Here is a 26691-nt window from a genome sequence, read left to right as displayed (position 1 = left end):
CTTTCCCTGCAAGCCTCGCCTGCCTGCATTGGCTCCCCGCACGTCTCACCTCAGAAAGCCCCCCCCCCCCCCGCCCAGTGGCTGCTCTGCTGAATAAAGGGGGCTCCCATGTGGCCAACTCTGTGATAAGTCACCCACTCGCCTTGTGGTGGAACAGAACCTGCTGGAACAAAAAGCATGCTTGGGAACAGCTGGTCGAAGGCAGAGCTCAGCTAGCACACTGTTCACCCAAGCAAAGCCTAAGATACAGGGTAGGCCCAGCTGGGGATCTGCCATGGTTTCCCTGGCAGCATGGCCAGACATGTCCCCCAGTCACCATTTCCTATTTCTGGCCCCTGCAGACACCAGTAGGTGAGAGGGCATCTCTGGTTTTCACCACCTTCCTCCCCCAACAGCCACTTAGCCAAAATAGAATTCTGGCCCTTGAGGGTCGGCGTCTACTTTAAATGTCAGCCCATCCTCTGCTGCCTTCCCTCTTTTCCCTAGGCAGGACAAACGGGATATGGCACTGTGGTCTGCCCACAGAAACCGATAGGCTCGGGGAGAACCATCCCAGCCAACCAGGACTGGAATCCAGGCCCATTCCTGACACTAGCTTAGAAGTAAGATTTTCAAACAGTAGAGGTACCGGGAGAGTCACCTCATGGTGCGTGCTTTGTGAGCAAGTAAAGTGGGGTGGCATGCTCGGCTCTGAGCCCATCCCTGCCTTCTGTTGAGCCGCATCAATGTGGCTGAGGAGGCCAGAAGAGGAGAGTGACCACAGAGCACAGGCATAAAAGTAGTGAACAACAGGGACACAGCTGAGACTCCCCAGAACAAAGATTGTGTCACTAAGGGGCAGGGAAGGCAGAGGTCACCTGGAAGCCAGGCCCCTTGGGGGATCGAAGCTGTATGGAGGAGATGGTAACAAGAAGAGCAGCAAATACCTGCCAGTAGTCTCCATGTGGACTTCCCCATGTGTTACCACCTGCTGGAGGGAACCCTGCCTGGTGCAGAAAGGATTAACTCCCCGACAATAGCCAGGTTCTAGAAGGGCCATTCAAAGGACCAATGTCAAAGGCCAAGGCCAGGGCTGCAACCTCTCGCCTCTTGGATTCTGAAAGGGCTGGAGGGGGCAGCTGGGACCTAGGCAGAGCTCACTCCCCCTTTGGAAGGTCTGTGTCAGGGCCTGCCCTGGGTCGTCTCTGTCTGACCCCCACAGTAGCTCATCTTGGGGCACTCAATAGAGAAATATCCACTCTGGGCCCATCTGGCTCCTCCCATCCATTCACCAACCTTGGGCAGGAGGACCAACAGTCCTCTGCAGCCTGGAGACCTGAGTGGGCCAACTGGCCCCACCCCTGTCCTGTTCCAAGGTGCAGTTGGAGACTGGATACCTTGAGGCCTGGGCACTGGTGAGGCTATCACTGGGGCGCCACCCACCCAGAGACCCCGCCGTTTCCAGACTCTCGGTCACATGCAGCGGAACTGTGAGGTCCTGATGGCCTAGGGGACTGACTTGGCCAGCTTCTTGCTCCTTAGTCCTGCCTTTGAGCCTCTCCACCTGGCATGTGTTTCCCCAAGGAAGCCCTAAGGGCGGGTCGTACGATCCCTAGTTTCTGTCCCTTTCCAGTGCTGCTGACTGCTCCCTGGACGCTAGGCCACCGTGTGGACGCCTAAAGAACACAGCCCCATTGCACAGACTTGGCTGTGGGGTTAGCACCCCCGCAGCGTGCTCCGGGTTGCTCTCTAGGACCTGGGGGCGTCGGGCCGGTGGGCGGGGCCCTGCGCTTAGACCCCGGCGGGGGCGGGGTCGCGCGCGCGCGCGGCCCTGGGAGGCGTTTCCCGGCATGCCGTGCGGCCCGCACCCTCGGCCTGTCCGGCCCGTCCGGCCGCCCCGCCCCGGCTCACCCCGTCAGCCCGGCGACGCGCGCATGGAGGCCGGCTGAGGAGCGCCGCCGCCTCGCTCGGTACGCCGTGGCCTGGCCGGGCGGGCGGGGACTCCGCGTGCCTCGACGGCGCGCGCGCGCGGGAGGGCGCGGGCTGCAGGTGGGGGACTGCGGAGACCAGGGGCACGCATCCCACCGGGTCGGGCTGACCCAGGACGGTGGAGATGGTTCTTGGGCTCGCGAGTCCCAGCAACACCCCGGACGCTCAGAAGCGCTCCGCTGGCTCTGGGACGTCAAGAGCTCCTTGAGAAGTGGGGCCGCAGTCACCAAGCTGCCGTGCTCCCCGAGCGGAGGGGCTGCAGGTTCGCCGGTCTTGTGAGACGCTGCTGTCTGTCCCGGGGCCTCCCTCTCTTGCCTCCCTAAGAAGGCTCGTCTTGCGGTGGCCGTGATACTGTGGGCAGGATGCCAGCAGGGCTCTGGCAGAGTGGACGGCCACCAAGAGCCTGCAGGCCCCGACAGGGCATCTCCAGGTGGACAGAAACTAGCTGGCGAGGCTTCTTCACCTCGGGTGTGTTTCCTCTTCCGGCCCTCGGCTCTGCCACACTTGGGTAAAATACGTCTTGCTGGAGCAGGTTTTCTTGGGTCTGGCAGTGCCCGGGCGTCAGAAACGGACAAGAGGAGGCCAGGGCTTTTGTGCACCCTGTTATTTCTTTCTCTCTTGGTTTTCTGAGTACGCTATGAAGGCCTGTCTAGATTTTTCCATCTGGTCGTGGTCAGCTTTTGACGAGTGGTAGGAAGCCAAGCTGCCATCTGAGAAGCAATTTTTCAGAGATTGCAGAGCGTGATGGGTGTGTCAGCTTGGGGTGGTAACAGGGGTTTTGTGGGTTAAGAAATTTAACAAACGTCTGTTTCTCATACTTTCAGAGCCTGGGAGTCCAAGGTCGAACGCTAGTCTTTTGGGTTGCTAATGAAGGCGCTGCCTGTCTTGTAGAGGTCCCTTCTCATTGTGTTCTCACAGCTGCTTAGTGTCTCTTATAAGGACACCAGGTCCATCGTGGGATCTGCCTTATGGCCTCATCTGAATCCAGTCACCTCTTAAAACCCTTGCCTATTGATGTAATTACTTTGAGGCTTAGATTTTCAGTATATGAATTTGGGTAGGACACACTTGGTTCGTATTAATAGGCTCCAGAAGAGAGACAGTTGTGGGGCTGGGCAGGTGGGGAGCATTTCTGAAATGGCTTGAATCCAATGCAGAACCTCTACGGTTACTTAGCCCTGACATGAAGAGACCTTTCCTGCCCTTTGAGCCAGCGTTTTTTCTCTTAAAGCCACAGACTCCTGGGAATTTTCAAAGGTCTAAGCCTAGTTCCCCTAGAAATTTAGCAAATGCTGAAAGTTCTGGTGTTTAGCATGTAGAAGCATCTTGCCTGGTTGGTAGCAGATCTGGAACGGTGTCTCCTACAGACCTGCTCAGCAGGGAGAGCTGGTGAGAGGCCGATTTGACAGAAATCACAGCTCTCTGACTTTACCCTGTAAAAGTCTACAGTGTGGTCTTGGTCAGAAGCAGGTCTGGTAACTGTCTGCTAACTACTAGGGATTTATGAAGCGATTTGTTCCCTGGGGAGGTTGAGCAGTAGGAGGTCACTTCTTACAGCTTGACTATGTCTGAAAAGGACACGTAACAAGTGTAGTGCAGGTCAGGTGGCTGGATGCTCAGGTGAGTGTGCAAGTGGAGGTCTGTCTGTCTCTATTGCTCAGTCAGAAACAATGAGCAGGGTGAGGAGGCACTAGTAACTAATGAAATTGCCTCTGAGAGGCAGGAAACCAAAGGATCAGAAAATGCATAGATTTGATAGTGGCAGGGACTCAGAATCACAGGCTTCTGTCTGTCTTGGGGGAGGTGGTGTGGAAAGGCTGTCAGTGGCCGCCTTGCCTGACCTCCCCTCCCTACTGGCACTGCTCTGCATGAGCGGCTGTGTCCCAGGGCTGGGAGCCACAAGGGGTCCTGGTGCTGTGTTTGGATGTCTGGCCATCAAAGGGCTCAGAGCTTGGCTCCTGACCAGCCTGTGGGCTTCTCCACCTACCACACGACTGGAGGTGACTGGAGGTGAAACCAGTCCTGCTGTGGACCAGCCAAGGACTCTCCACAGCTATCTGGAGCCAGCTTTCCAGCTTTGGTGGCCTCCATACCCCTCAAAGGCTCAGAGGCACCCTAAGCAAGCTTTGAAGGGTAGATCTACAGAGCTAACTGCAGACCTGCAGCCGCCCCACCTCTTAAAGGGCAGGGCAGGCAGAGACGACGTGGTCCTTTCCCATTTGCTGCAGCCTCTGGCTGGCCCGCCCACTTGCACAGGATGTTTTAAGTTTTCATCTCATGTTTGGCAGCCTGGTGCTGCTGTCAGGACTACTGCTTTGCTTCGTGTGCTCATCCAGAACAAGGCGATACTCTCTTTTGTCACTGCTGGTCCCTGTTTGGGCTACACTCCCTGCCCTTGACTGGGGTTCCATGGAGTGGGAGGGACAGTCCCTACCCTGTCCTGAAAGGCAGGTTCCCCCGTCCAAGTACATTGATTCCTGTTCCTGTTTCTTTGAAGCATTTTGTTCTGTTAATGAAAGGAGACCCGTAGGGTGAAACTGTGAGCAGATGCCATGGGGTTGAGTGTAGTTCTGGCCATGCACAAGCCCTGAGCCAGCAATGGCACTGCCCAGATGTGCTGATCTTTATATAAAATGCCTAGGGTGCATGTTAGGATAGGTTCCAGACCTGGGAGAAGGGGGGACCCTAGGGCAGAGCAGTAAGCTAAGTTATGCTTGCCTCTCTAACAGCCAGAAGCGCCATAAGGCCAGGAGCATATGGTTTCAGATGCTATCTCTAGGTGTCTGCTGCCCTCTACCTTGTAACCCACCCTGGCCCTGCTCCAGTTCCTCTTGCAGAAGGCTCGTAGTGCTTAGGATTGCCTGCCCCCATTTTACTATTGACCACAGCATTAGAAGTTTGATTATATACCCAGAGAGACCTCTGAATCACATTTATACAATAGGACCAGAGGAGACACAGGGCTGGGGTGGGGAGCTGACAGTTGTAAGAAGTGTGCAGACAAAAGCGGTAGGTCAAAATGAACCCAGAAAGTCCCAGGGTCTGCGGGGTACCACTGTCATCTTACCATATCCCCATTCTGACACAGCTCTTTCCAGGGCACGTTTCCCTCAGTACGCATTACTGAGGTACTTAAACACATCAAAACAGAATCATCCTTTCTTGCTGTAGCTGAAGGAAAACTAGAATATTCTAGTTCCTTAATATTACAAAACCCAGGAGTTAAGAACATGTACTGTGCGCGCTCGCTCGCGCTCTCTCTCTCTCTCTCTTTCTTTAAATTTTCAGACAGGGTTTCTCTGTGTAGCTCTGGGTGTCCTGGAACTTGTTTTGTAGACCAGGCTGGCCTCAAACTTGAGATCCGCCTGCCTCTGCCTCCCGAGTGCTGGGATTAAAGGCGTGCGCCCCTGCTCCCCGTAAGTACTGCTCTTAGAAGAACTGGTGTTTGACCTCTGGTGGCTTAACCACCTGTACCTCTGGCTTCTGGGTATCTCTCCTGTGGGTACTGTACTCGTGTGCACAAAACATACACAGACACACAAATATACATAATTGGTAATAATAAAAACTCTTGGACTAGAGAGATGTCTCAGTGGTTAAAAGCACTGACTGCTCTTCCGGAGGTCCTGAGTTCAATTCCTAGCAACCACATGGTGGCTCACAACCATCTGTAATGAGATCTGGTTCCCTCTTCTGGCCTGCAGGGACACATGCAGGCACAATACTGTATACATGATAAATAAATAAATCTTAAAAAAAAAAAAAAAAAAAAAAAAAAAAACAAAAAAAAACCTCTTAAAAACATTACTATGCCCAAAGATCAGATTTTTCCAGTAAACTTGTCGTTTTTTTTTTTAATTTATTTTAACTTTATTTTATGAACATTGATGTAAAGGTGTCAGATCTCCTGGAACTGGACTTACAGACAGTTGTGAGCTGCCATGTGGGTGCTGGGAATTGAACCCTGGTCCTCTGGAAGAGCAGCCAGTGCTCTTAACCGCTGAGCCATCTCTCCAGCCCCAACTTGTCGTTTTTAAAGGGGTTTCTCCAGCCAGGACCATTATGTCTACTAAGCGTTCCTGCTTGACTGTTCAGCTCCTGTGGGCTGGATGATGTTTACATATTTGGTACACGTACACACACACACACACACACACACACACACTTCTTTGTTTTTTTGTTTTGTTTCCCACTTTTTCATTTATTTATTTTTCTATTATCAGCTTGGTACAGTATAAATTCTTATCCTAATTGTGAAATGTTTTATTGCGGCTTGCCCAGTAATTGAGTAAAACCAAAACTTATTATAAGCCACAGTCTACACGCTTCTTTGTTAAAGCAACATATATAAAACAAATATAACATTATTTATAAGTAACCTATACATTATGGGTGATGATTTTGTTTTGTTTGAGGAAATAGCTTCTATAATTCATGAAACCCACCAGCGTGGAATTGAAATACCTTTACATGTGTTTGCTAAAACTATATAGTTGGGGTGGGGTGGGGCGGAGAAATGGCTCAGCGGTTAAGAGTGCCAGACTGCCCTTGCAGAGCACCTGAGTCCAGTTCCCAACACTTACATCAGGTGCCTCCGGGTCACAGCCACCTGTAACTCCAGCTCCAGGGTAATCTGTCTCTTCTGGCCTCCACAGGCACCTAAACACGTGCACATACCCACCCACAGGCACATAGACAATGTGTATGTGTATGACTGCCAGGTAGGAGGTATCTGACCACTGGCAGATCCGTGAGTTTGTTGGCCTTGCTGGGCCATGGTTTGAAGCTGCCTCTGTCCCCTTTGGTCAGTGTATTACTCTTCCCTCTGTACCAACTGACACTCTGGGCCCCCAACCCCAGGGCTCCCAATAACGCAGTAAGGAACCACAGTGTCAGGGACTGGTTACCAGGGTTCCGCCCCTTGTCAAGTTTCTAATACAGTGTCTTTCATGTTAGGCTTCTTGGTCTTAAATTGGAAAGCTGTCTTGGCTCCTCGGATGCTGTCTTCTTGCTTAGTCTTTGTCCTTCTGGCTGGTAGCCAAACAGTTGTGGCCGTCGTTATAAAAAGAATGGAGGGTTTCCTTGAAGTGGCTTTCTCACAGAGGCTCTGGGGTTCCCACCATGGGCATAGCAGCCACAGCACTGTGTCCTGCAGTAACCCCAGAGGAGTCAGCACAGCTCCTCAGAGAGACACAGGTTAGCTTTACTATGTTTGCGCCTGTTGTGGTTGAAGCCCCTGCATGCCAGAGACTTCCCCTGTGCACAGCCATCCATACGTTACTCACGGAGGCTGCTGGCCTCTCACCAGTGTGGCACATCCCAAGAGGACCCGAGACCTCAAACCGCATACACTTAAGCAGGAAGACGCCAATGGTATAGGCACAGGAAGGCCAAGGTCCTATCCTAAGGGTTGTTCAAGACTGGCCCAATTCTGTTGTCACAGTGATCCCTGATCCTGTCCCTGGGACCCTGGGTAAGAACTATTATCTGTCTCCTCAGGCATCCTACATCAGTCAGGAAGCTGCTGTCCAGTCATGGAGGGAGAGGAGAAGCCAGCTCAAGAGGTAAGGGAAAGCTGGGGGATGGTGGAACATCCTCCTAAACAACCCTCGTCCCAACCCAAAACACCTTCTGCTGTTGCACACAGCAGAGTGAGGGTCCCTTGTGGTTACCCTGGTCCCTTGAGCTGCTTCCTTCCCTACAGAGACCTAACTTGATAACTAGGGTTTTTAGAGTCCAGCAAGAACTTCCATGGGGAAGGCCTGAGGCAAATGGCCCCTCTTGGGCTTGCTAAGGAGGTACAACAGGTCTGGAGTGTGCCTGACCTGTGGGGTGGGGCCCAAGTATTTGGACACTTACCTGAACTCCCTCTGCAGGCTGATATGGAACCCGTGGTGACATCAGGGGCCTCGGAAGCAGTGCCAAGGGTGCTTTCTGGAGACCCTCAAAACATCTGTATGTTTCCCTTCGGGACTTGGTATAGACACAATGCTGGGCCCCAGGGAGGGGGTGGGGACATCAGTGGCCTGCCCAGTTCGGGAGGGAGTAAAGGCAGCGGGAACCCCGCACCACGCTCAGGTGCCTTGTAATATCCTGGAACTGGCTGCCAACCTGTGCTTGCCCAGAGCCTCTGCTTCCCCTAAGTCCAGCCATGCGCATGACTGAGACTCTTCCAGCACACCTGGTCACCCCTCCCCCCACCACAGCACCCTCCTATGACAGTTTGGGTCTAGTTGATGGGGGTGAGAGAACTCCTGCCCGGGCCCTCAGATAGTGCTCTGCTCACAGATGTGGTCAGGCGGCTTGCCCGGTCATCTGGGTCCGCCAGCTGTGTGAAGTGCTCTGCCTGCCAGAGATCACGTGTCCAGTGGGAGTCAGTTCTCACTGAGGGCCTGGAGAGGGTTTGGAACCAGTGCGTGGGCATTTGTGCCCTGGCGTCAGGCCCCAGCCCACCATGGCTTCTGCTGGTGTTGCAGCTGATGTGGACGCCTTCAACTTGCTCCTGGAGATGAAGCTGAAGAGACGGCGTGAGCGGCCCAACCTTCCACGCACTGTGACCCAGCTGGTGGCCGAGGATGGGAGCAAGGTGTATGTGGTGGGCACTGCTCACTTCAGTGATGACAGCAAGCGGGATGTAGTGAAGGTGAGCACTATGCGTGTGTCCGACTGTCCTCCAGGGACACAGTCCAGGGCAACCAGGCAAGAGCTGTGCAGCAGGTATTTCTAACTCTGGAGCCCCTGGAGTGATAAGTAGTGGTTCCTACTCCACAACTCAAAGCCTTAGGCTTCTTCATTTGGACAAGGAAAGCTGTCTCATGGCTTCCTGTGGTTGCTTTTTCTTTAGAATTTGTCACCGAAGCCACACAGGCTGTTAGCACTGGCTGCCCCCTGGTGTGGGCTCCTTGTCCAGTGTGGAAGTGCCAGTAGAGTTCTGTTGGAGTGTGGCCCTTGCTTTACAGACTATCCGGGAGGTGCAGCCCGATGTGGTAGTTGTGGAACTCTGTCAGTACCGTGTGTCCATGCTGAAGATGGACGAGAGAACACTGCTACGAGAGGCCAAGGAGGTCAGCCTGGAGAAGCTCCAACAGGCTGTCAGGCAGGTGCGCATAGGAGCCGCCCCATGGGCTCTGGGTGCCCAAGGCTACATAGGGACCCGAAGCTACTGCCCTTCTCTGTAGAGCCCAGAGTCTCCTTTGAGCTGATGGCAGGCAGGCTCCTCCCTGGGCTGGCCTTCTGGTCATCGCAATAGTACCCTGGTCGCGAGCCCACTCTCACCCACGAGAGGATAGAGGCTGGAAGAAGAGATGGATAAGGATCCTCCACAAGGCAGGAACAGGGCAGAGCTGAAGCCTGTTTTGCTAAGCGGCAGTGGTGGGTCTGAGCATTGTCTGTGTGGCCCTTGTCTTCCACATCGCCCCAGCCCTGCAGGGCTAGGAGAAGCAACGCTTGGGGCACATCCTTGCGATCTGCTTTTCCGAGGGCACAGGCATGTCTTGCCCCAGCTGCAGGGTATGCCTCCTCTTATTTGAAGGGAACGAGTGTTAGAGTCTCGTGTAACTGTCCCAGACATGCTGAGCACTTTTCACCCAGGAATCTCCCAGATGAGGGGTGTCACCATAGACCTTTACTGGATACCCTGTAAAAAGAAATCACCATTCAATCAGGTGTGGTTTTAATACCAGTCATGTGTCATCCCTGTCCCCAACCCCCATGCACTCTCCTTAAAACAGAGGGTCCATACTCCACGGGAAGAAGAGCCAGATAACTGGCTGGGCCCATCAGTGAGGGCCTGGGCAAGGGTCAACAAAGTGGAGAGGCTGGCACCTGCTGCCCCTCGTCCCTCAAGGAGCCTCAGATGGCACAAGTCTCCCCAGCAACAGTGTGTGATAACATGCACAGGTGCTGCCCGCCAGGAGGCCACTGTCCTGGTGTCCAGTTTTTATTGTGGGTTGGCCTTGTGAGCACAGCTCTAGTTCCTCCGGCAGTAAGCTGATACTACCTGACCCATGAGCCCCACAAGCTGAGCATGGTGACACACAGCTTTAATCCCAGCATTTGGGAGGCAGTGGCAGGTGGATTTCTATGTGTTCAAGGCTAGCCTGGTCTACAAAGCAAGTTTCCAAGCCAGCCAGGGCTACATTTTAAAAAACAGACAATAAAATAAATCTCATGGTCAGCCTAGACTTTGCAGTCTGTCCCCCAAGTCAGGTAAAAAAGGATACTCCTATTGGATAAATTATCACCAGGTCTCCAAGTGCACTTTCCTGAATCAAGGGCCAGACCTTTCTGGGAAGGTAGAGTAGACTGTCCATGCAGCAGCTCATGAGTGGTCCTTCCTAAGAAGTGCCAGCCATGCAGGGTGGAATCTCAGCAGACTGACCCATACCTTAGGGCCTGGCCAGACCAGAGGCAGCCAGTGGCCACTGTGGATGCTAGGCATTCATGTTGCCCTCCGCAGATGGATGTGGCAAGTACTGAGGCTCCCTGTTAGGTGCTCCAGCCTGTCTGCTCAGGATCACCTGTGCCTGCCTCCGACACCTGGCCAGGTGGTCCCTGTCAGTAGCTCCTTCTCAACGTCACTGACCATCCTATAAAGAGAACTTTTCAGAGGGAACACATTTGAATGAGTCTTGAAGCCAAGCTGACCTGCTGTTGTCTGACCCTCCTCATGTCCCAGGATGGCCTGCCCCTGCCACTGGAAGGGGCCTGAGACCAGTCATGGGCTGGGGCCTAGCTCAAGGGCACCCTGGGGTCTTCATACTGCTTTGCCTTACTCACTCTGTGCAGTATAGCTGACATCGTTCCTCTTCCTGCAGAATGGGCTCATGTCTGGACTCATGCAGATGTTGCTGCTAAAGGTGTCTGCCCACATCACTGAGCAGCTGGGCATGGCCCCTGGTGGCGAGTTCAGGGAAGCCTTCAAGGAGGTGGGTGCTAGGCCTAGGGGATTTGTGGATGCCTTAGTGGGGGCTGGTGGCAGCTGTCCTTGGTGTCACAAGTCCTAACATCCAGCCTCTACCTCAGGCTAGCAAGGTACCGTTCTGCAAATTCCACCTGGGTGACCGGCCCATCCCCGTCACCTTTAAGAGGGCCATTGCTGCACTCTCCTTCTGGCAGAAGGTCAAGCTGGCCTGGGGCCTGTGCTTCCTGTCAGACCCAATCAGGTAGGACAGCCTCCCTGGCCTATTCATGGCACATTCCACACCTGCGATGGTCCCTGTCCTGAGTCAGCAACACAAGACTTCCGATGTCTCCATCCCCACAGTATGCCAGCAAATCCCTGTTTATCCCTCTGAGCTAGCAATATGCCCTCTGTCCTCAGCAAAGATGATGTGGAGCGCTGCAAGCAGAAGGACCTATTGGAGCAGATGATGGCAGAGATGATTGGGGAGTTTCCTGACTTGCACCGAACCATTGTTTCAGAGCGTGATGTCTATTTGACTTACATGCTGCGGCAGGCTGCAAGGCGCCTTGAGCTTCCCCGCGCCTCTGATGGTGATGGACAGGCCAGGGTGGGAACTCCCCAAAATACTAGTTCTGTGCCTGCCACTGACTTTCACCCTCCCCTGACAGCTGAGCCCAGGAAGTGCGTCCCATCTGTGGTTGTGGGTGTTGTTGGCATGGGTCATGTGCCTGGCATTGAGAAGAACTGGAGCACCGACCTCAACATCCAGGAGATCATGACGTGAGTGCCTTCCCCACCCCACCTGGAAGTCCCTGCAACTGCATGTGGTGGTGACCCATAGATGGGAAGACCTTGGGAGTACATGCTCCAGCCAGGCCTACCACACCTCTCCCTCCCACAGAGTTCCCCCTCCATCCATCTCGGGCAGAGTGTCCCGGGCGGCCGTGAAGGCTGCCTTCTTTGGCCTGCTGGGCTACAGTCTGTACTGGATGGGCCGTCGAACCATGAACCTGGTCCTATCACTGCCTGCTGCGCAGTTCTGCCTCCAGAGGGTGAGCGAGGCCCGGCCAGGCCGGTAGGAGGACCATGCAAACGAGAGACCACACCCAGGGGCTCTTCTCCTCTGCATCACATCTGGTGCTCCCGAGGAGCTGGCACCACCTGTCTGGAGATGTCCCTGGGTGCAGACACATCCAAGCCACCCCCTATGGGGGCCTAGGCCAGGCTTATCCTACCTTCCCCATGCCCAGCCCACCCAAATAAAGAATATTTAACTGTCTGAGCTCAGGCTTCCCAGCAGCCCCCCACACACACTGTAGGGGCCACCCATGGGCGTCAGGGCCGTCCACAGTGTCAGAACCCAGCAGCCTAATTCCAAAAGGGCCAGAAGCTGAGGGAAGGCACTGAGGTGCCCCACACCTAACCCCAGGGTGGGCCTGGCAAGCTGTTGCTCTTCCTACCTCACTGTGCCTTGTGCTCTGGCCGGCAGGAGCATCTGGCCCCGAGTGCATCTCACTGTGGGTTTGGGGCCGGCAAGTTTGGGGAGCTGGGTGTCCATACAGCTCTCTCCTGTAGGTGTGTAGGGCCTTTGGCTGGCCTAGACATGCATGTGACATTGCCAGCTGTGTCTACCTGCAAGAGAGTCTGTGGTTTGGTTTTTTGTTTTTTATTATCAAAAAGTTTTTTACTCAGGTAATTTTGACATCAAAGAAAAAACAAACTGAAGCAAATATCAGGAAATACAAGCCTTAAATCCAGCGAGGACAAAGAAGTCTTTTTATTTGTATTTGTGTGCCCCAAGTGGGCAGTGTATGTCAGAGAGTCAGCTGGGGGTCCAGGGTAGCCCCTGCTCGACTCTACTACAGCTCAGTGTGGCATTGGGCTGCCTCAAGTATCAGCCTGCTTCCCTGGCTGCCCTTGGTGCTGGGAGGGGCTTGACCTGATTCCTGTGCATTAGGTGGGATGCCCAAACTGGACAGTAGTGGACCCACTATGGGCCACAAACCTAAGGCCATGGTTGGCTTGTGCACACCAGCCATTCATGTGTACAGGCTGTGGCTCCTGACATACTGCACAGCCTGGCAAGACCAAGACCACTCTGAATATCTTTGTGTTGATTGCCAAATCAGGTGAAACACTGAGCTGGGCAGGGGATACAGGGCTGGTTGGGCTGTGTACTTCTGTCTCACACTCGTGGATTCATTCCCTAGAAAGAGAAATAAATTTTAATTTTGGAAGCTCCCGTTTTGTGCAGTGTATGAAAATGGGACTCAGGTGATGGGGACTGGCTTCTTCTTTTGTCATCTGCCCCCAGGTCTGCAGGATGCTAGAGGTACCCCTGCATCCCAGGGTACATACTATCCATCTCAGCAAAGTATACAGGCTGGCCCCTGGTACGCACTAGTATCTAGCAAGGTTATCTGTGTGCCAGCCAAGTGCATGCAGTCAGCACCTGTATATCCTCTGGTTCACACTTCAGTGCCTGACAGATGTGGGAGCGGGAGTATATTATTTCCAGGCCAGAGCAAAGCCAGTGAGGTCCGTGTTGGTGGCAGCAGCAAGAGCACAGATGCTCTGGCCAGGGCTGAGGTGCTATAGCCTGCAGTCACAGAAAAAAGAGGTATGCATACACATCATCCCACCTCCAATGCAGAAGGGAGGGGAAATTCACTAGTGTCATCACACAGCTCCAGGGGCAGAGCTAGGTTCACTGTAGCTTTAGAAGCCCACTGTGGCCCCAGGAAAAGTTCCAAATGTAAATTCTTAAGGTCTAGAACTGAAGGCAGAGGCTGAAATGAAGAGAGACACAGCCAGGAAGGGATGTGTGTATTTGTCCATGCTCAAAGTCTCCTATTGGAGACTAATAGGTTTCCTGAGCACTGGATGCTGTCTACCTCCGCCATCAAGACTCATATCCACCTAGACTGCAAGTGACAGACACAAAGTGGGGAGAAAAGGAAATGTGATCACTTCAGAGAGAAGTTCTATATATGGAACCCAGGTTCCAGGTAAGCTCAGAACCCTACCCTGACCCATTGTCCATCCTCTGCTTCAGCCTTGCCCTGGTACAATTGCTGATGCAAACTGTCTCTGTATTAAGTTTTAGGTGGCCAGCTCCCACCTGTCCCACAGATCCCAGGAACACTGACAAGATTTCTGGCCCTTCTCTGGTCAAAACATGAGAAAAATTGTCCTGATGGAAGGGCACTGCATATTCTACATTCTAAGAACATACTTGTACTTTACTGTAGAAAGGAGTCTGCATACACACATTGATAGTGTGTTCTGAGTTAAGCATAAAAGTTATCCAAACAGCTGACTCAGGAAGAACAACAGACTCGGGCCCTTGTTTGCAAACCCTCCCCCTGCTACAGAGACGGGGATGATGGAGAGAAAAGCACCAACTCCATAAATCTGAACCAAGATTGACAGACTGACCAGAGGGCTAGACTGAACTTTGGAATGACTTTCTGCCTTTGTTTACTTACCTACATAGTCTGCTGGCTAAAGATGAGGTGAAAGACACACCTTTAGGATGTTAAACTACTGTCTTAGATTGTTGGCTCTCTGAATAAAACAGCTCAAAGATTCAATTTCTGGTTTTATGTGTGTGATGGACAGAACCGGCCAAACCCAAAGCACCCAGTGGGACCCCGGCTAACGTTGGCTGTTGGCTTCCCATTAGTTGGGGGCGCCCCTGGTGGTCTTTTAGGGACCTCACTCAGTCACATGTCACCTGGGTGGGCGCTTCAGAACTCTGCTGACCCGGTGCATGGGTGCCAGAACTTAGCATCCCAGGCCCACTCTGACCTGCCACTTCTCGAAGCCCGGAAGTGGACGAACAAGAGAGAGAACCAATCAGAGCCAAGCTTCTGGGCGTGCCCCCACCAACCCTTAATTGGGTGGTGAAAAACTTCCGGTCGTGGCGAGCGAGCTTCCGGCGGCGCGGCGAATGGCCTCTCTCAGGGCCGCGTTCGGGGCTTCGCTCGCGGCTGCCCGAACCCGGCCGCAGTCCTTCGGCCTCGCGCTTCCGTCGCCCGCGCCCTGCTCCTCCTGGGCGGCTGCCATGGAGCCCACGCCGCGCTGGCTCGCGGGGCTGCGCTTCGACAACCGCGCCCTGCGCGCGCTGCCCGTCGAGACGCCGCCGCCCGGGCCGGAGGACGTCCTGTGCACCCCGCGGCCGGTGCCCGGAGCCTGCTTCAGCCGCGCACGGCCCGCCCCGCTGCGGCGGCCGTGCCTCGTGGCGCTGTCGATGCCCGCGCTGGCGCTGCTGGGGCTGGAGGCCCGCGAGGAGGCCGAGGTCGAGGCCGAAGCCGCGCTCTTCTTCAGTGGCAATGCGCTGCTGCCGGGCGCCGAGCCCGCCGCGCACTGCTACTGTGGCCACCAGTTCGGCCAGTTCGCTGGGCAGCTGGGCGACGGCGCCGCCATGTACCTGGGCGAGGTGTGCACTGCGGCCGGCGAGCGCTGGGAGCTGCAGCTCAAGGGGGCCGGCCCCACGCCCTTCTCCAGGTGCGGAACTCGGGGAGCTCTCAGGCTGCACCCCTCTGCGCGCTTGGGTGAAACGGGAAGGTGCTCAGTGGCGCCTTTCGCCCGGTTTGGGACAGACGTACGCCCAGAAAGGCTCCATGGAGTGGTTAGGACCTAGACGGTGAAGCGTCTTTGCAAAGGGTTTCGAGGAGGAAGGCTAAGAGGCGGGGCTGGGAGGTGCCCGGTGGCAAGACGGAGAACGGGAAGTTAGGGGCTGTGCTCCCTTTCTGGCTGACACTCCATAGAGAGTCTCCAGCTGCCTATTCTGTCAGGTGAAGCAGAAGGAACACACCTCCAATGGCCGTCCGTTGTGTTGTCAGAAACACACCGAGGACTTTGGAGCCAGTTCCAGGAATGATACTGTTTGCTGGACATCTTGTCCAGAGACCAGTTTTCAGAGGTGACGGCTTGGGCTGATGTCCAGGCTGTTTTCCCGTGCTACTTAAGCAGTCTGCTTTTCCAACTCGCCCAGACTCTAGCAGGCCTCTTTGTGCACCATCTAGGGACTGGGGGGCAGTCTCTTCTCATACCCACCTTCTCTGTGAGCATTCTCCCAAGCCTGTCAGTTCTAATCACCCCACCCCCACCCCGGACACACACACACACACACACACACACACGCACACACGCACACACACACATCAGGTATGTAGTTCTTGGATTCCTGTGGGGAGTACATGAGTGGTCCGAGACCGGGCTGTCCAAATCCAGACAGGCTAAAAACTCTTACCCAGGTCCTGCCACCCAGGTACTGACAGCACTTAGGGCTCTGTTCCTGCCTTTCACTACATGACTGATACAGATACTTGTTAAGTGACTAAGAGATAGTAAGTTGGGATTTTATGGTTTGACACTACATCGGCCTCTCTGCCACTAGCATGACAACCGTCCCCCACCAAGCTGCCTTCAACTCAGACAAGCTTCTCAGAATAGTGGGTTCTTGCTCATCTTCGCAGCCCCAGGTCTTTGATCTGTGCCCCGTGCTAAATTAATGGTCTCACCTGGCACTCAACTTCTCACCTGGAGCAACCTTCTCCTAGGTGTCCAACTCCTGGAAAGAAGGGCAGATGCCACATTCCAGAGCCCGCTCATTCTGTAAGCAGCCTTAAACTTTTTCATAAAGCCTGTTGTCAGGATAATTTGATGTTGGAAGGCTTTATTAGATCTTATCATGGTGCTGGGAATCAAGTCCAGAATCTCATATATTCTAGACTTCTACTGAGCAACATATCCAGCCGTGAAAGATGCTTCTCATACTTGTTTTTAGTTGGTATTTCCATACCTGAGGCCAGCTAAAATGTTTCCTTTAAGTCCTTGCTTAGGTCTCGTACTTGTGTGTCAGGGTCCCTGACCTCAGCACCTTGCCAACACTTGAGGCTGAGGTTGGAGGTGGTTGTAGTCAAGGTCTCTAGAGCCCTGAGATGAGTGAGTGGCCTCTTGCCCTGTCTCCTCCCTGCCTTGGTTGTAGGGGCTTCAAGACAAGCCCTTGTGGTAGGCTCCAGTCCTGTGCAAAGCAGCCTACCTTTCTGCCCAGGATTAGGTTTATTTACAGAGAAGCCAGAATTGCTACATGGTCACACAGCAAGGATGGGAGGGTGACAGTGCCAGGAGAGAGCTCACAGGACAGCTAGCTTGTTTCTAAGATCCCGTTTACTAGACTCCAGCTAGGTTAGGTTAGCGTGGACTAGGTTGTGCTTTTTTGTTTTGTTTTGTTTTTTTGAGACAGGGTCTCACTACATATCTGTGGCTGTCCTCAGACTTGCCACATAAACGTGCAGGCCTTGAACTCACAGAGATCCATCTACCTCTATCCTGCAAGTGCTGAGATTAAAGGCATGTGCCTCCACACCAGGCTTGATCTTAAACTTTTGATCCTCCTGTCTGTTCCACATACCGAGGACACAGGGCTGTACGCGGCATATTGGTGTGCTTGGTTCCAGGTAGGAGGCCTCTTGGTTAGGCACGCCTCACACAAGGAGGGGCTATGGATGTGGCCTGTCCAGGTAGCCACTGTGCTGGGCTTCTGATATTGTGCTTTGTTCTGCTAAAAACAAAATAGGCCCAGTGTGTGGGAAGAGTTCAAGGTGCACAGATGACCCATAGAAGGCAGTTTTCTTGCCCAGTCTTGTTCTTTATTTCCCTGTAGCCCCTAATGAGTCTGTCACATGTAGACATGTGGTCACGTAGTTTCGTTTCCTTTAGGGGTGTGGCATGTGCCACATGTCCACCAACTGCTTGTCCCAGCACTACCCACTATACTGCAGTCTTAACAGTTTCTGCCTGCACTTTGGGTTTGGAGCAGAGCATCTGTCCTTCCCTGAGACCCAGGTAACAGCTTACTAGTGAGCTTGTGCTTCTTCTGTATCTGCTCACTCAGGGTGTGGCTTAGTTAGCAATTTTGTGTTAGTTAGCATTGCTGTGAAGAGACACCATGACCACAGCAATTCTTATCAAGAAAACATTTAATTGGGGTGGCTCACTTACCATTTCAGAGGTTCAGAGGGAGCATGGCAGCATGCAGGCAGACATGGTGCTGGAGTTGAGAGTGCTATATCTTACAGGCAACAGGAAGTTGACTCAGAGTCACACTGAGAGAAGCTTGAGCAAGAGACCTCAAAGTCCACCCCTACAGTGACACACTTCCTCCAACAAAGCCACACCTCCTAATAGTGCAGCTCCCTTTGGGGGCCGTTTTCTTTCAAGCCACCAGAGGGTAGTTTTCCATTTTTCATTACTGCAGATTGTGCTGGGGTGTGTGTGTATGCACTAATTATTGTATTTTTTTGTAAACCACTCTTGAAGGCAAAACTGCAGATTTGAAGTATGTCTCTTCACCTAGCCTTAGTCATATGATCGCCACACCAAAGCTCTTGGGAAACGTGGCCCGGAATAACCTTTGCCTGACTGGCTTTCTGGCTTGTGTTTCATTTCAGACAGGCTGATGGTCGCAAAGTCCTGCGGTCAAGCATCCGGGAGTTCCTGTGCAGCGAAGCCATGTTTCACCTGGGGATCCCTACCACTAGGGCCGGGGCCTGCGTCACATCTGAGTCCACAGTGATTCGCGACGTGTTCTATGATGGTAATCCAAAATATGAAAAGTGCACGGTTGTGTTGCGTATAGCTCCCACTTTTATAAGGTAATGCTGGGGTCCACTAGGCCTGTCTACATGCACTTGCTCATAGGTCATAGAAGATCCATGCTTATGCAGCCAGAATGTTGAACCCAGCTCATGAACAAGCAATAGCATCTGGCTGTGGTCAGGATTTAGCCCCAGATGCCTCTCGATCAAGAACTATGTAGAATTTCCACAAGGAAATGGCCTCATTTCGTGTCCCCATCAGTGGGCTCCTGTAGATTTTTTTTAATCGTCCGCTGACTCATTAGCCTAGTCCTTTCTGGCACACTTCTCTGTCTGCACCTTAGCTTGGTGTCCAGCACTTCAGGGGCTCTGAGTAGGGAACTGTCAGGAGGTGGCTAGTGTTCTTAGGGCTCTTGGTCCTGTCATGCCCAGGCGAGTTAGTCGTCTAATACCACCCACCCCACACAAGGCCCACTGTTGGTCTCTGGCTTTTTCTGACCTCTGGGAGGATGGAAAGAGGCCAGCCATAATAACTGCTCCACTCCAGAGGCCCTTTGCCCTAACTTGGTTGACATTTGAGTAGAGGCCATCCTATGCCTTGTACAATGTTGATATCATTACTAGCCTCTGCCCACCAATTGCTAGTAGCAACACAGTTACAATTAAAAAGGGGGGGGGGGGGCTGGAGAGATGGCTCAGTGGTTAAGAGCACTGACTGCTCTTCCAGAGGTCCTGAGTTCAATTCCCAGCAACCACATGGTGGCTCACAACCACCTGCAATTAGATCTGGTGCCCTCTTCTGGCCTGCAAAGACACATGCAGGCAGAACACAGTATACATAATAAATAAAATAAATCTTTAAAAAAAAAAAAAGTCAGGCATGGTGGCACACACCTTTAATCCCAGCACTCAGGAGGCAGAGGCAGAGGCAGGCGGATCTCTGTGTTTGAGGCCAGCCTGGTCTACAGAGTTCCAGAACAGCCTGGTTACACAGAGAAACCCTGTCTCCAAACAAGTCTCCGAACGTGACTGATGTCCCCTGTGGGGACAGCCATGCGCTGAGACACCGCACTTGTACGTTCTCTCTGCTAGAGCCAACCACCCCTGCTGTCCACACAATGTGGGGTGCACACAAAACCCTGTGTGGAGTTGAGGTTGACAAAGTCGGCAGCCATGGTGGTTTCTGGGCATGATGGGCCTCCCAGGATCTGGGAACCAGAGGTTAATTGGCTGGCAATTGGCCAGACCGAGTCCCATCTGTCACTCAGATCTGGCCCTGCTCTGGCTGGGTGTTGCTGTGTCTCGTCAACATGCTCTTCCATTGCAGGGCTGCAGGGCCTTGGAGCCATGCTGGTATTTCTTTTTCTCCAAGGGATGGGGGTCCGTCTGACCATCTGAACACTGCGTCTTTCCTGCAGATTTGGCTCCTTTGAAATTTTTAAGCCCCCCGATGAGCACACAGGGCGAGCAGGCCCTAGCGTGGGACGGAACGATATCCGCGTGCAGATGCTCGACTATGTGATCAGTTCTTTCTACCCCGAAATCCAGGCTGCCCACACCTGCGACAGTGACCACACACAGAGGAATGCTGCCTTTTTCAGAGAGGTAGGTAGGCAGAGGGTTCCCCACTGGCCCTTCCCACTGGCCGTGGGTTGAGTTCCACTTGTTGCCAAATATGGTCACAGTGACCAGAGACCAAAGCTTTCTCTGGTATCCCTGTCTTTTCTGTTCCTTGCTCCTGCCCTCAGGTCTATCATCTCCATCAGCCTCATGAGCCAGGGCTTTTGTTATTTTGAGACATTTTTACTAAGAAGCATTGGCTAGCCTGGAACTTGCTATGTGTAGATCAGGCTGGCCTCAGACTCATAAAGACCCACTTGCCTCTGCCTCCTGAGTGTTGGGATTAATACACCAGAGCTTTTTGATGCTGTGGCATTAAGACTCCTGGTTCTGAGTACACCTACGAGAACCAGGAGGCCCAGCGAGGGAAGACACGTGGACAGAAGCACTGTTGAGTGCTGGATACCGACTGCATGGGTCGGTGTTCTCGACCCAGCACACCCACTTGGTATCTCAACCTGGGGAGAAGAGATGTGGACTCCCCCAGCCAGGGCCAGGCATAGTCCCGTTTCTGTGTGGCTTGGGCTAGAATACTACAAGTCATTGCGGCTGGTCAGCAGAATAATCCTCCAAGCATGAGTCCACGGGGCTTTGTCCCACACCAGGTCACTCCTATTTCCCACCTGTGGCACAGTTGCTGGGGATGTGGTGTGACAGAGCCACAGTGCACCAGGAGGAGCTATGAGGCTCAGCTTCATGCTCTCACACAGGAACAGGTGGGTGATCTGGTCAGCCTACACTGTCCCTTTAAGCGTCTGTCTTTATGTCATGAAACTGGAAGGCCAGTACTCGCTGGTTCCCAGGAGCTCTTGTGCTTCTTACACAAAAGGGCACTTGCTTGGGCGCTGTGGGCTCTGGTGCAGTCCTGCACTTGGGCGGTGTGGGCTCTGGTGCAGTTCTGCACTTGGGTGGGGGGGGGGGCCTCTGGTGCAGTCCTGCACTTGGGTGGGGGGGGGGGCTCTGGTGCAGTCCTGCACTTGGGCAGTGTGGGCTCTGGTTCAGTCCTGCACTTGGGCAGGGGGGGCTCTGGTGCAGTCCTGCACTTGGGTGGGTGGGTGGGGGCTCTGGTGCAGTCCTGCACTTGGGCGGTGTGGGCTCTGGTTCAGTCCTGCACTTGGGCGGTGTGGGCTCTGGTGCAGTCCTGCACTTGGGCGGTGTGGGCTCTGGTTCAGTCCTGCACTTGGGCAGGGGGGCCTCTGGTGCAGTCCTGCACTTGGGTGGTGTGGGCTCTGGTGCAGTCCTGCACTTGGGTGGGGGGGGGCCTCTGGTGCAGTCCTGCACTTGGGTGGGGGGGGCTCTGGTGTAGTCCTGCACTTGGGCCACTGTTCTCCAGGCCACACTGGAACCTTGTGTTCAGGGGCTGCCTCTGGTTGGGTGAGCAGTTGGTGACATGGCCATATAGCACCCGCTATGGAGATGGGATAGCACTGTCTAGGAAATAGCAACCTAGACTGGTCGCACTTGCCTAGGAAGCGCAAGGCCCTGGGTTCGGTCCTCAGCTCTGGGAAAAAAAAAAAAAAAAAAGAAAGAAAGAAAGAATAGGTGGCGGAAATGGAACTTAGGCCCGTATAAGCCAACTCACCTCAAACATACTTCTGAAACACCGAGTGGTAAGGGACTGCAGAGGGCCCTGGACTGAGAACCACTTAGAGAAGTCCACTGGCGTCCAGGAGATGCGCTGGGTGCTCTGGCATGCATAAGGGCACCACAGGGAGGGAGCAACCAGAGCCTGTCCCCTAGGTGACCCGGCGAACAGCACGGATGGTGGCCGAGTGGCAGTGTGTGGGCTTCTGCCATGGCGTGCTCAACACGGACAACATGAGCATCGTGGGGCTCACTATTGACTACGGCCCCTTCGGCTTCCTGGACAGGTACTGCCCCTAGGGTTGAAGGTGATGGGCCTCTTGCCTGTTGGTCACCTAGGAATTGTCCCTCACAGTGGAAGGGACAGACCCCAACAGCACAGGGGTCACGGGTATAAGAAAGGAGCAGGGAGGCCTGTGTGTTGCTCATGTGCCTTTTTTCAGTGTTTCATTCCCAGCAGTGTCTGGTCAGCCATTCCTACAAGCAGAATTCAAGGGTTTTGGAACTCATTATGTAATCCAGGCTGGCCTTGAACTTGTGGTCTTCCTGTCTTAGGCTTCTGAATGATAGGATTATAGGAGTGTGCCATCACACTTGGAACACTGGAGTGTTTTGAACAAAAAAGGATGACGTCTTAGCATGTTAGAACAAGTCCGTCCACTGCCAGGCTGTAAGTGGATCAAAGGAGTGGGGGTGCAGGGGAGGGGTGGAGCAGAGGCAGGTGGTAAGCAGGGAGGACTCTATCTGTCTGGTGGCCTTTGTCTTTCTGGGTCTCAAGGAGCTTCCTCCCTGGCCTTGAGGCCAAACTGCCTGTGTATAGGCAGAAGAAAGTACAGCCAGTCTCGAGGTGTCTGAGCCCACAGGGCCTGACAGGGCAAGAGTGGTATCACCATGGGCGTGGCCATCAGCCTTCCCCAGGAGCCTGCCCTGTCTCCTGATAGACTTCCCTGTGTGGCAGATACGACCCTGACCATGTTTGCAACGCCTCCGACAATGCTGGGCGCTACACATACAGCAAGCAGCCGCAGGTGTGCAAGTGGAACCTGCAGAAGCTGGCAGAAGCACTGGAGCCTGAGCTGCCCCTCGCGCTGGGGGAGGCCATCCTCGCCGAGGAGTTTGACAGCGAATTCCAAAGGCACTATCTGCAGAAGATGCGTAAGAAGCTGGGTCTTATTCGAGTGGAGCTGGAGGAAGATGGGACACTTGTGGCCAAGCTTCTGGAGACCATGCATCTGACTGGTGAGCCACAGAACCCTGGCACTGTGGGCAAATACTTCGTGTCTAGACGTATAGCTCACTGGCACTGAGGACATTCCCATTTCCCAAACTGAAATTGTCTCCTTTAAATATTCTCCATCCACCTCCTCCCAACACCACCATTCTGTTTTCTGTAAATTTGACCACTCTAGGAACCTCAGGATTTGTCTGTGGCTGGCTTATTTCACTACACAGAGGATCCCTAGGTTCTTCCATGTTGTAGCATGTGTCTGAATTTAACTCCATTTTTAATGCTGAATATCCAGTGTCTAATGGTAATGATCCCCTTGGGTTTTCTTGTGTGTGTGTGTGGGGAGGGGGGGGGTCAAGACAGTTTCTGTGTAGCCCTGGCTGTACTAGAACTTGCTCTGTATACCAGGCTGGCCTCGAACTCAGAGATCTGCCTGCCTCTGCCTCCCAAGTGCTGGATTAAAGGCGTGTGCCATCACCGACCGGCTGCCCCCTTGGGTTTTCTTAAAGGCTGTTGCATATAGTGCACTTAAAAAATGTATGCTGGGCGGTGGTGGCACACGCCTCTAATCCCAGCTCTCGGGAGGCAAAGCCAGATGGATCTCTGTGAGTTCGAGCCCATCCTGGTCTACAGAGTGAGATCCAGGACAGGCAACAAAACTACACAGAGAAACCCTGTCTCAAAAAAAAAGAAAAATTGGGGGGGTTGGGGATTTAGCTCAGTGGTAGAGCGCTTTCCTAACAAGTGCAAGGCCCTGGGTTCGGTCCTCAGCTCTGGGGGAAAGAAAAATGTATGCAGTTACTGTTTTGAATCCCGGCTTCCAGTTCTCATAGTCAGTGGGGTTACTGGGTCATTTTTAGTTCACCCCTGACTGTTCTGGACATAACACTGTCTTGAGCAGAGGTGACTAACATGGGCATGTTTGCCTGGTTCCTGGTCTCAGAACTGCAGCCTTTTATCTGGAGACACTAGCCCAGGCTGGTCTTGTACCAGCGCTTCTCCTGCGCCAGCCTCCTGAACGCCGGGGTCACATGCCCAGCTTGTCTTGCCTGTGTTAGTATGACCACCCCAGCCTCTTTATTTCTTATTATTTTGCAATAGGGTCTCTCCACATAGCTTTGGTTGTCTAGAACTCAGCATGCACTAGGCTGGGCTCTAACACAGACAACACAGAGATCTGCCTGCCACAGATATTAAAGGCATGTGCCACCACCTCAGCCTCTGTAGATCCTGTTTGCATGGGTTTTAGCTTTCATTTTCAACACACTTGACTCTAAAGCAGGCATTTTATAGACAGGCTGAATCACATCTTTCTCCTCCACTCTGTCTATTTGCCTCTCCATCGCAGGGATGGGTAATCCATTAGTTACAACAAATCCCTGACAAGTTTGTTTTCTGTATGTCTTACCTCTCTTTTGTCTCGTTTTCTCCATTACTCTGGGAGTGTTTTCATCTTTTTAAGACCAGGTCTCACTGTGCAGCCCTGGTTGGCCTGGAACTTGCTATGTAGACAGGCTAGCCTCAAACTCAGAGATCTGCCTGCCTCTGTCCCTGGAGTGCTAAAATGTGCCACCACAGTGCCCGGCCTTTTTTAAAATTACTTTTGTGTATGAAGGGGAGTGTGCCTATGGCCCCACAAGCATGGAGGTCGTTGGCAGGAGTCAGTTCTCGTCTACCATGTTGATCCCGGGTAGTGAGCACAGGTCGTCAGGCACAGTGACAAGTGCCTCTGTCCACTGAGCCGCCTTATTTTTTGAAACTGGGTCTTGAGCTGGGGAGATGGCTCAGTGGGTAAGTGTTTGTTCTGCAAGAATGAGAACCCAAGCTCTAGTCCCTAGCACCCACATAAAAAGGCAGTAACCTCAACATTACAGGGGGTGGGGTGCTTCCAGGCTGAGAGCAGTAGAGGAAGCCAGCAGAGATCTTGCTCTGGCCTTCATGTGCATGCATCAGAGACACACAGAGACTGGGAAGGCTGGTGAGGTGGCTCATGAGGTAAAGCTTGCTCTACAAAGCCTGAAGACCTGTGTTTTACTCCCAGAACCCTATGAATACGGGGGGAGAACTGCTGCTCCACAAAGCTGTCCTCCGACGTCCACACATGGACCACAGCATGTGAGCACAAGACAAACTGAGTTTTGCTATATAGCCTAAGCTGGCCTGGAACTTGACAGCCTCCCACATACTGCTACACCTGACTTCTCATTTTATAAATTGGTTTCCCAAGACAGGTTTCTCTGTGTAGCCCAGGCTGTCCTGGAGCGTGCAGAGATCTGTCTGCATCCTGAGTGCTGGGATTAAAGGCTTGTGCCACCACCGCTTGGCCTCATCTTATATTTTTAAGAAATCACTGCGTTCGCGTGTGTACTACAGTGTACATAGCAGAGGTAAAAGTACAACTTGCAGGAGTCAGTTATCTTCCATGATTTGGGTCTTGGGGATCAAACTTGTCCAGTGCACACGGCAGCAAGCCCCGTTATCCACTGAGCAAGCTTACAGCCCTCTTTTTGCACTTTCATATGTTGCTTAGGAGTTGCATGGTTCCAAGTGACTCTGATTGCCAGGTCAGGCTGACAGCTCCGCTGTCCCGGGTGTGTCGAGGTGCCCCAGGGAGTCCCCAGGCAGGCACTGTGACTGGGGGTCCCAGGCTAGCCTTGTTTTCTGTCAGTGTCAATCCATTTTTCAGGTGACATCACCTACAAAGGACTTGTAACAGATGTCTGGTGGCTATGGAAATGGGAGCCAGCATCTGCCTCCCAGCACCTGAGCAGCTCATTTTTCAGGTGCTGACTTCACAAATACCTTCTATATGCTGAGCTCCTTCCCAGCTGAACCATCAGACTCAACAGAGTTCCTAACCAGGCTGACCTCCCAGTGTGCCTCTCTGGAAGAGCTGAAGCTTGCCTTCCGACCCCAGATGGATCCCCGGTGAGCGTATACCCTTGGAATTTGTTTTCAGCAGGGAAGTTGGAGACTGCCTGTGAGAGTCCTTCACAGGTACACCTGAGGCCCTGGCAGCTGCCCCATTCCTAGGCATGAATGTAGTAAGGTCACATTTCAGTAGCATTGGGGACCAGGGCACTAACATGAAGAAAGCAGGGCACAGGTGGACTGGGATGGAGCTGCCAAGCAGACTGTGTCTTCCCACAGCATCTGCCATACGGTGTGCACACTGTGTCCAGAGGAGATGTGGGAAATGGTGGTGGTTTACAGGCTTTCAAGTAACAACCTAGGGGCTAGTCATGCAGAAGGAATTTAGTGGAGAATGGAGCAGTAACCATTCAGAGGAAATGGCACTTGAGATTTGGTAGAAACACACCTGGGTCATGATGGTCCCTGACCTCCTCAGCTAACTGCAACGTCCGGGTCCAGAGCAATTTGGAAGTTGCCCCAGCACCTGAGTCATGTGGCTATCTGCAAAGCAGCCGACCTCAGAGCAAGACAAAATCTGTTCACTGCCCCTAGCTGAGGTACTTCCTGTACCCCGTCCCTGCAGGCAGCTCTCTATGATGCTGATGCTTGCACAGTCGAACCCACAGCTCTTTGCACTCATCGGCACTCAAGCAAATGTCACAAAGGAGCTAGAGCGTGTGGAACACCAGTCCCGGCTGGAACAGCTGAGCCCCGCTGAACTGCAGAGCAAGAACACAGACCACTGGAAAACTTGGCTACAGGAGTACAGGTAGGCAGCTTCCAGGGTCACCTGTGCTGGCTCCTTGGCACAATGGCACACAGGGGTGGCTGCAGATGGCCCTGAATTGGGGCTGGAGCAAGCTGGT

The 26691-nt window shown here is 53.3% G+C and overlaps 2 protein-coding genes and 1 long non-coding RNA gene across 5 annotated transcripts in view; 2 read left to right on the top strand and 1 right to left on the bottom strand.

Annotated features, from left to right (window-relative positions):
• Positions 1 to 1844: 1844 nt before the first annotated feature.
• Trabd (TraB domain containing) lies at positions 1845 to 13110 on the top strand. Of its 2 annotated transcripts, none has more exons than XM_059247635.1 (10): positions 1845 to 1949; positions 7468 to 7532; positions 7845 to 7923; positions 8445 to 8611; positions 8928 to 9068; positions 10785 to 10895; positions 10993 to 11132; positions 11291 to 11463; positions 11542 to 11653; positions 11775 to 13110. In XM_059247635.1, exons 2-10 carry the CDS (start codon positions 7503 to 7505, stop codon positions 11950 to 11952), a joined length of 1131 nt encoding a protein of 376 aa, XP_059103618.1. In that variant the 5' UTR covers positions 1845 to 1949; positions 7468 to 7502; the 3' UTR covers positions 11953 to 13110. The 2 variants fall into 2 exon arrangements, with proteins under 2 accessions (XP_059103618.1, XP_059103617.1); XM_059247634.1 differs by lacking the exon at positions 1845 to 1949 and adding an exon at positions 2065 to 2436.
• On the bottom strand, positions 12606 to 14847 carry LOC131896838 (uncharacterized). Of its 2 annotated transcripts, none has more exons than XR_009375526.1 (3): positions 14610 to 14847; positions 13275 to 13472; positions 12606 to 13079 (listed from the first exon to the last, which is right to left on the bottom strand). It is a non-coding gene; the product is annotated as an uncharacterized LOC131896838 (long non-coding RNA). The 2 variants fall into 2 exon arrangements; XR_009375525.1 differs by having other exon boundaries at positions 14362 to 14845.
• Selenoo (selenoprotein O) overlaps positions 14824 to 26691 on the top strand; it is a 12669-nt gene continuing 801 nt past the window's right edge. Inside the window, exons 1-7 of the mRNA XM_059247633.1 lie at positions 14824 to 15382; positions 18334 to 18537; positions 19899 to 20085; positions 21841 to 21971; positions 22643 to 22923; positions 25696 to 25840; positions 26409 to 26594. Of these exons, the coding sequence (XP_059103616.1) occupies positions 14826 to 15382; positions 18334 to 18537; positions 19899 to 20085; positions 21841 to 21971; positions 22643 to 22923; positions 25696 to 25840; positions 26409 to 26594 (1691 nt within the window). The 5' untranslated portion in view covers positions 14824 to 14825. The remainder of the gene's footprint in view (positions 15383 to 18333; positions 18538 to 19898; positions 20086 to 21840; positions 21972 to 22642; positions 22924 to 25695; positions 25841 to 26408; positions 26595 to 26691) is intronic.

The sequence above is a fragment of the Peromyscus eremicus genome, chromosome 20 (genome assembly GCF_949786415.1).
Source record: "Peromyscus eremicus chromosome 20, PerEre_H2_v1, whole genome shotgun sequence".
In the NCBI taxonomy this organism is placed as follows: domain Eukaryota; kingdom Metazoa; phylum Chordata; class Mammalia; order Rodentia; family Cricetidae; genus Peromyscus; species Peromyscus eremicus.
This window is presented reverse-complemented; position numbering and strand designations above follow the sequence as displayed.